Here is an 8,462-nt window from a genome sequence, read left to right on the forward strand (position 1 = left end):
CTAGATCCACCCACAGCTGATCTGAGTGTGGATCCATTGAATCTTGCAGTGAGTCTACGCCGGCCGGCCCACTGCATGCACTAATCTCATCGCATGGGGAGTCTTTCAAAAAATCTTCTGCATACGGATTACTGCTCCCTCCGTCCTAAATTACTATTCATTTTAACTTTCCTATTCTACGTACGTATATTTTATTATGAATCTACGTAGGTTATATATATTATATCTAGATGTATAGCAAAGTTTATAAATTTAGAAAAATTAAAATAATTAATAATCTAGGACGGTAGGACGGAGGAAGTAGCTTATATATATCTCTACCCGCTTTGGTAGCAGAAATAATACCCAGCAGCTGAGCGCTTATATATATCTACTACTGAGATAGGATTCATTGGAACGAACAATCTCGAAGGAAGTATCAACAACAAGCATGAGTCCCCTGGAGGTGGCATACCAACTCATCATGCTCGTCGTTCCACTCCTGATGCTGCTGCTTCTGCTGCCGCACTTGCTGGCATTATCCCGGCGATCAAAAAGCCGCCGCCGTCGCAGCAACGAGGACGCCAACGCGCAGCAGTTCCCACCTTCCCCTCCAGCGCTGCCCATCATCGGCCACCTGCACCTCGTCGGCGCCCTCCCGCACGTCTCCCTCCGTGACCTCGCCGCCAAGTACGACGCCGGCGGCCTCATGCTCCTCCGCCTCGGCACCGTCCCCAACCTCGTCGTGTCGTCCCCGCGCGCGGCGCAGGCGATCATGCGCACGCACGACCACGTCTTCGCCTCGCGCCCGACGACCGCCATTACCGACACTCTCATGTACGGCTCGTCGGACATCGCCTTGGCCCCCTACGGCGAGCACTGGCGCCAGGCCAGGAAGCTCGTCACCACACACCTCTTCACCGTCAAGAAGGTGCACTCCTACCGCCATGCCCGCAAAGAAGAGGTATGCACGGCGATTCCAGTAATATGTTAGTTCAATAATAACTATTGCACACGACTACCGACATGATAGATTTAGTAATACGTTAATTCAGTTCAGTAATTTTTAATTAGTTCGGTCAGTAATTTTCGACTGGTGGATGTAGAATAGCGCTCTCATCATAAGGTTTATATATATATGTCCATCTATCCATATCTGTGCACATATATATATATATATAATTATATATGCAGGTGCGCCTGGTGATGGCCAAGATACGGGAGGCGGCAGCCGCGAGCACAGCCGTGGACATCGGCGAGATGATGAACACATTCGCCAACGACGTCATCAGTCGCGCCGTGTCGGGCAAGTTCTTCAGGGTGGAAGGCAGGAACAAGCTCTTCCGGGAGCTCGTTAACACCAACTCGGTTCTGTTTGGAGGATTCAACCTCGAAGACCACTTCCCCAGCCTAGCGAATTTGCTAGGCGGCTTCCTCGTCACTAGATGGTTCCTGTGCAACAGGGTTCATCAGGCACACAAAAGGTGGGACGAGCTGCTTGACAAGATAATAAGCGACCATGAGAGAAGAAAATCTATGCTTCATCATGATCAAGAGAGTGACTTCACTGATGTGCTGCTCTCCGTTCAGCAAGAGTATGGCATCACCAGAGATCATATCAAGGCCATCTTGATGGTGAGTGATCGACTAGCCTGAAATATAATATATATTTATAATCTTTTGATTTTCCTTTGAAAATATAATAACCAAGCCAGCGAACATCTTCTAATTCTAATTTATTATACATACATGCATCCTGATGACTAACAAACATATAATACACACAACACAGGACATGTTTGGCGCGGGCACAGACACATCATCTTTGGTCCTGGAGCTCGCCATGGCCGAGCTCATGCGCAACCCTCGGCTCATGACCAAGCTACAGGGCGAAGTCAGGAGGCACACAGCAGAGGGTCAAGAAACGGTCGAGGAAGAGAACCTAGCCAGCATGGCCTATCTGAGAGCCGTCGTGAAGGAGACACTAAGGCTGCACCCACCTGCTCCGCTCCTCCTCCATCACCTCTCCATGGCGGACTCTGTAGTCGATGGCTGCAAAATCCGCTCCGGCACTCGAGTCATCGTCAACGCATGGGCTATTAGTAGGGATCCAGACTCATGGGAGGAGCCGGAGGAGTTCATGCCGGAGAGGTTCATGGACGGTGGGAGTGCTGCGGCCATCGACTTCAAAGGGAACGACTTCGAGTTTGTGCCATTTGGGGCTGGGAGGAGGATCTGCCCTGGCCTCAACTTTGGTGTGGCTACTGTTGAGATCATGCTGGCCAACCTCGTGTACTGTTTTGACTGGCAGCTGCCAGATGGCGTGGAGGCGAAGGATGTTGATTTGACAGAGGTCTTTGGGTTGACAGTCCATCCAAAGGAGAAGCTCATGCTTTTTCCGAAACCACGTGGTGCGTGGTCAAGCCATGCAAATTACTGATATGATCGAGGCTAGCTGCTGCTTGCTCCCTTAACTCACTGATCGATCGATTGCACATACATACATACATACATATATGTATATATGTATATATAGCAGCTATATATATACACCAATAATTAATGCTGCTTGCATTGTTGAACTAGCTATATATATATATATATATTGCAGGTACGAACACAATGCTTATATGCATATCTCCGTTCACCTTATATATGCATGTGATCTGTAGGTTATATATATAGATAGATAGATATAGATAGATAGATAGATAGATAGGTGCGTTGAAGCTTGAGCTCAATAGTGTGTGTTTGTGTGTGTGTGTGTGTATATATGTGTGGTATAAATAATAATTTGATCAGCTGGATTAGCAGAAATAAGTTGTGACAAATTCTTACTATTGCGATTATTCCAAGTTGGCTATCTAATTGTCCGGGCGGTACACTATGATCCAACAGAAGTCCCGACCGATATAGTATATGACTATATATTCCTATCCTTAATTTCATCCTTAAGCGAATGCTAGAGGAAAAAAACATATTCTATATATTGTCGATCTCCTCACTTCTAGATGATCATATGGAGATCGATTCGTTCTTGACAACACCTTGTACAGTGCTGCACGCATAGTAGGATTTGGTTTGGGTTCGCCAAATAATTAACCAGCCAAAACCTTAATAATTGATCGACGATTGAACGAATGTGACTTGCCGGGTACATGTACGTACTTTAGCCTTTGCAATCTCTTTTTTCCACCAGGAATGTTGTCTTGATATAAATGTATTTTGTAACGTATTAATAGGAAATATATATATATATATGCGTGTAGAATGAATTTTTCATATATATTGTCGGTACATTCAGACAGGGGTACCTTCTGCTAGTGTGTCCAACCCGAGGGGCGCGAGGTTATCCATAACCTCGCGCTAAGCCTTTGGGTGACGAGGCGTACAGCCCGGGCCTGACAGCTGGGGTCACGGTCTCCGGACTTCACCCCGTACTCTGGCAGGCCCGGCGCCTCCACGTACCCACATGGACAAGACGCTCAGGAACGGTCACCGCGGGCCCAAACCACCACGGGGGGTCCGGTGCCGCCACGTGTGGGAGCCGGACCCCCTGGGGGCCTGTGTCGGTATTTCACCGGCTACCCACCGAGGGATATACCCAAGGTGGTAAGTTTTGGTGAGGAGACACCGAGATCAGGAACTCGAAGGTGCAAGAAACACAGGATGTAGACAGGTTCGGGCCGCGAGGCGCGTAATACCCTACGTCCTGTATAGTAGTTTGTATTCCTTTGGGTGTAGGATGATCTGATGATCTTGTTTTGAGAGGGTCCCTGCCCTCCCTTATATATCCGGGAGGTCAGGGTTACAAGAATGCTAACAGATATCAGCCAAGGAATCGTACCAGAATATATCTCGGATAGATTCCTTCCGTATCGGTTAGTTTTATCTCTTATTTAAACGGTATAAATAAGAGACAAACGAGATGAATAAGAGATAAGATGGACTTAATCTTTTAAACCTCTTTAAACTACGTTATGTACACAGTCCTGTGGCCCCGGGTCTGACAGCCCGTGCTCCTAGGCCAGCCTCGGAGGCCCGGACCTCCCTTCCCTCCGGGGAGGAGGTCCGGCGCCGCCACGTACCACTGAGGAAGTGGCTGCTAAGATAGCACTGCCACGTGTCCGGTGGCAGTAAGCCTTCCGCGGGACGCCAACCCAACTACCGCATTAAATGCGGTAGGTGGGCTGGGCATGCCCGTGATAGGGCGTGGGCTGCCCACTGACACGTTGGGCAGGTATGCTGACACCACGATAAACCCGTCTGTTATCAAGGCGGCGCATCACATCACCGTGCTCTGCGCGCGCGGGCGGCGTGTAGTCATATCACAGCGCCGCGTGCGTGAGCAAAGGGTAATTATGATCTGCTACAGGAGAGCTGAGGCGTGCGCTGCTACAGTGTGCGCGGAAGCTACGGCGCAGCGGGTCAGCATAGCCCCATCGCCTGTCAGCGGGAATCCACCCAACAGTGACAGCACGTATTCCACTGTGCATATCACTGACAGCAGGCACTGTGCCAGTAAGGCGGCACATGACCATACCCTGGTTGCTGATACGCACATCAACTTCTCGATTGAGGACTACAGGAAGGAGCTGGAGTGTAAGATCTCTGTATCTGCCGCATTAAAGGCTCCAGTGTGTACATTGTTTAATGTATCGCCAGGCCCACCTTTCAGAACCCCTCTCAGTGTACGCGCTCCCCTTGAGCCTATAAAAGGGAGAGCGTGCTCGTTAGAACGGGAAGTTCTCTTGGACTCACAAGGTACTCTCGGGTTCTCTGAGAAGGCTCGCTCTGGCCTTTTCCAAGCTCTTAAGTAATACAACACACAGTGGATGTAGGATTTTACGCTCCGGCGGCCTGACCACTCTAAAATTTCCGTGTCCTTTCCGTGTTCTTCCACCCTTTTATCAAGCGTTCCTAAGCTTCCCCCAAACTCATCCTAAACTAAGATTAGACGGGTGCATTCCGCCACCCGGCTGGAGAAATCCTCCAATATATATATGTGTGTGTGTGTGTGGCCGGACAAATAGAGGTGGTACGTAATTCTTTTTTTTCAGAAATGATGGACTCGGTTTTTTTCAGGACAAATGAGCAAGAGATCAGATCCGGTGCTACTAGCAGGTTAGGCGCGCAGTAGCACTTACCTAACTGATGAGAAAGCATGAAAAATATAATTCTGACAAAATCATATAAAGGGGTAGAATTGAACATGCATGCAAGTATCTACGTGCATCTCAAATTTGAACTTGACCAAAAACTTGTGCAAGAAGAATTAAGTAGAAAAGAGAAATCAGCTAGCTAGCATAGCTAGCTGCTGGATCGGTGAAGGCCGTACGTCATCAGCTACGTCGTTTAATTTGTGCATGTCAGGCTGCACGTTTCCCAGTTGGCTTGGTGCATCGATCGATCCGGCTCCATCGGTGGAACAATGTCTGGTTGCATTTGCTGCTTTGTCGTCGTCGATCGTCGTCACACTCATCCTGACAGAGACATGCAGAGAGAGAGAGAATGCATGATTGATCTATCATCTCATACTTAGCTGCATGCGATTACACTGTACTGTTACTACATACCCTGATGATGAATGTCAGTATCATCTATATATCCTTTGAGCAGCAGAGCGAATGATACGATGCCTCGTTGTTATTGTTCTTATTGTTCTTGCTACTAATTTAATCGATCTCATCACAGTTTGTAGCTACAAAGTCATCAGATAGCGAATCTTTCCGATTTTAATTCTGAGGTCGCTCACTTTGTTTCTATATATATGTATATATACTATTGTTCGGTAGCAAAGCAACCTCCTCCTCCCAGCAAGGGTTGATTCTCAGGTCGCTCATTTTGTTTCTATATATATGTATATATATTATTGTTATTATAGGCAGCTACCTCATCAGCTCTTTTTTTTCTCGAATACGTGGAAGATCTGCGCATCATTGAATTAAAGCTAGAAAGAAACAGTTTACACGTCGTCACGATTTCGTGCGCTTGCCCGCCTTAAGCTGGATTACAAGTTTAGGCCCCGGCCGAGAAAACTTTCAAAAGCGACTACTCGCACAATAAACAACCTAGCTTTGCTGCTCTTTTGTTTGTCTGCCTGTTTTCAATTCAGACGTATTGCCTGCCTAGTTTGATTTTACCTAGCTGCACTTTCATTTGCTTGTTTTTTTTATCTTGATGAATTGATGTCACGATCGAGTCACCACCTGGAGCCTGTAAATAATTAAATGGCCTGCAGTTTTATTTCTGAATATACTAGTACAAACGATAGATGCCTTCTTCTTGCTGCTATATATCACCAGCCTTGTACCTATAAAGCCAGCTGAGCTAGTTGCCTGCCCATCATCATTCACTTCGACTTAACATCAGTTGATAAGCAGCAAGCAGGCTAGACGTACACAATTAGCCAGGGTAGCTAGCCGCGTTGCTGTCATGGCTCAAGTGTTGCAGGTGCGCCATGTCCTCCATCAGCTTCAGCTGCAGCTGCACCTGCTGCTGCCACAGGAATCAGCAGCAGTAGTCTCCATCGTCCTGCTCATCATCGTCTGTCCTCTTCTCGCCCTCCTGATCCTGCGCCGCCCATCGACGGCGGCCACCGCAAGAAGAGCCAGAGAGCAGCTGCTGAGCAAGCTGCCTTCGCCTCCCGGCAGGCTCCCCGTCATCGGCCACCTCCACCTCGTCGGCTCCCTCCCGCACGTCTCCCTCCGTGACCTCGCCGCCAGGCACGGCCGCGACGGCCTCATGCTCCTCCGCCTCGGCGCCGTCCCGACGCTCGTCGTCTCCTCACCGCGCGCCGCGCAGGCCGTGCTGCGCACGCACGACCACGTCTTCGCGTCCCGGGCCTACTCCCCCGTCACCGACATCCTCTTCTACGGCTCCACGGACGTCGCCTTCGCCCCCTACGGCGAGCACTGGCGGCAGGTCAGGAAGATCGCCACCACGCACCTGCTCACCACCAGGAAGGTCCGGTCCTACCGCCGTGCCCGCGAGCACGAGGTGAGGCTGGTCGTGGCCAAGATCCGCGAGGCGGGCAGCGCCGTCGACCTGAGCGACCTGCTCAACTGCTTCACCAACGACGTCGTGTGCCACGCCGTGTCCGGCAAGTTCTTCAGGGAGGAAGGCCGGAACAGGCTCTTCCGGGAGCTCGTGGAGGCCAACTCGTCGCTCATCGGCGGCTTCAACGTGGAGGACTACTTCCCGGCGCTGGTGAAGCTGGACGTGGTGAAGAGGATGGTGTGCGCCAAGGCCCGGAAGGTGAACAGGATGTGGGACGAGCTGCTCGACAAGCTCATCGATGACCATGCGAGCAGGCCAGCGCCGGAACGCGACGGCGAGGAGAGCGACTTCATCGATGTGCTGCTCTCTGTGCAGCAAGAGTACAAGCTCACGAGAGACCACATCAAGGCGCAATTGGCGGTAAGTATATATTAATATATGTGTATATATATATATAAAAGTAAGTAAGTAAACTCTGTTCGTTCGTATATGTATATATGTATATATATATATATATGTATGTATGTAGATCATGTTCGAAGCTGGCACGGATACGTCATTCATCGTCCTGGAATATGCCATGGTTGAGCTCATGCAAAACCCTCGCCTCATGACCAAGCTACAAGCCGAGGTGAGAAGCAGTATAGGCAAGGGTAAAGACATGGTTACCGAAGATGAGCTCAACAATCTAGCCTACTTGAAGGCAGTCATCAAAGAGACACTCCGGCTCCATATGCCGGCACCACTCCTCGTGCCGCACCTCTCGATGGCCGACTGCGACATCGAGGGCTACACGATACCGGCGGGGACGCGCGCCATCGTCAACAGCTGGGCTCTTGCAAGGGATCCAAACCATTGGGAGAAGGCGGAGGAGTTCATGCCAGAGCGGTTCATGGAAGGCGGTAGCGCTGCAGCGATGGACTATAAGGGAAACGACTTCCTCTACTTGCCATTCGGGACAGGGCGGAGGATATGCCCTGGTATAAACTTTGCGACTTCCACCATCGAAGTCATGCTAGCGAACCTTGTCTACCACTTCAACTGGGAGCTGCCACCAGAATCAGCGGAGAAAGGCATCGATATGACCGAAGCATTCGGGGTGACCGTGCACCGGACAGAGAAGCTCCTCCTTGTCCCCGTAGTGCATGCCTCATCTGTAGTTAGGTAGTCCTGGCCTAAACTTCCTATATATATAATATAATATAATATAATATAATTAATAATATCGCAAATGGAAGTGTTGGACTTGTTGTTATATATATAATTAGTGGTATCCACTGCCGGAGAATGTCACATTGGTACTAGCACGTTAGTGCCGGTCAAAAACGAGCCGGCACTAACGTGCCTGCACAGTGCAAGGCGGGCACGTTAGTGCCGGCTAGAAATTCCAGCCGGCACTAACATGCCATCCCCCAACAGTCAGACGGCTGCCACAACGGTCAAAACGCACGTTAGTGCCGGTCGGCATATCTAGCCGGCACTAA

General features: G+C 49.7%; 2 protein-coding genes across 2 annotated transcripts; both read left to right on the forward strand.

The window, feature by feature from the left end:
• The first annotated feature begins 363 nt into the window (after positions 1 to 363).
• Positions 364 to 2,780, forward strand: LOC112897559 (indole-2-monooxygenase-like). Its single transcript, XM_025965892.1, has 3 exons — positions 364 to 943; positions 1,174 to 1,614; positions 1,772 to 2,780. The coding sequence occupies exons 1-3, from the start codon at positions 431 to 433 to the stop codon at positions 2,417 to 2,419; spliced, it is 1,602 nt and encodes a 533-aa protein (XP_025821677.1). The 5' UTR covers positions 364 to 430; the 3' UTR covers positions 2,420 to 2,780.
• A 3,447-nt stretch (positions 2,781 to 6,227) lies between these two features.
• LOC112897558 (indole-2-monooxygenase-like) lies at positions 6,228 to 8,220 on the forward strand. Its single transcript, XM_025965891.1, has 2 exons — positions 6,228 to 7,398; positions 7,508 to 8,220. Exons 1-2 carry the CDS (start codon positions 6,415 to 6,417, stop codon positions 8,144 to 8,146), a joined length of 1,623 nt encoding a protein of 540 aa, XP_025821676.1. The 5' UTR covers positions 6,228 to 6,414; the 3' UTR covers positions 8,147 to 8,220.
• Positions 8,221 to 8,462: the final 242 nt, after the last annotated feature.

The sequence above is a fragment of the Panicum hallii genome, chromosome 6, assembly GCF_002211085.1.
Source record: "Panicum hallii strain FIL2 chromosome 6, PHallii_v3.1, whole genome shotgun sequence".
NCBI lineage: Eukaryota > Viridiplantae > Streptophyta > Magnoliopsida > Poales > Poaceae > Panicum > Panicum hallii.

Bases quoted from the DNA above. Each gene is read 5' to 3' on its own strand.
- LOC112897559 (XM_025965892.1), top strand. From the start codon at position 431: ATGAGTCCCCTGGAGGTGGCATACCAACTCATCATGCTCGTCGTTCCA. The intron at 944-1,173 runs GTATGCACGGCG...TTATATATGCAG, and splicing joins GCCATGCCCGCAAAGAAGAG to GTGCGCCTGGTGATGGCCAA. The intron at 1,615-1,771 runs GTGAGTGATCGA...CACACAACACAG, and splicing joins ATATCAAGGCCATCTTGATG to GACATGTTTGGCGCGGGCAC.
- LOC112897558 (XM_025965891.1), top strand. From the start codon at position 6,415: ATGGCTCAAGTGTTGCAGGTGCGCCATGTCCTCCATCAGCTTCAGCTG. The intron at 7,399-7,507 runs GTAAGTATATAT...GTATGTATGTAG, and splicing joins ACATCAAGGCGCAATTGGCG to ATCATGTTCGAAGCTGGCAC.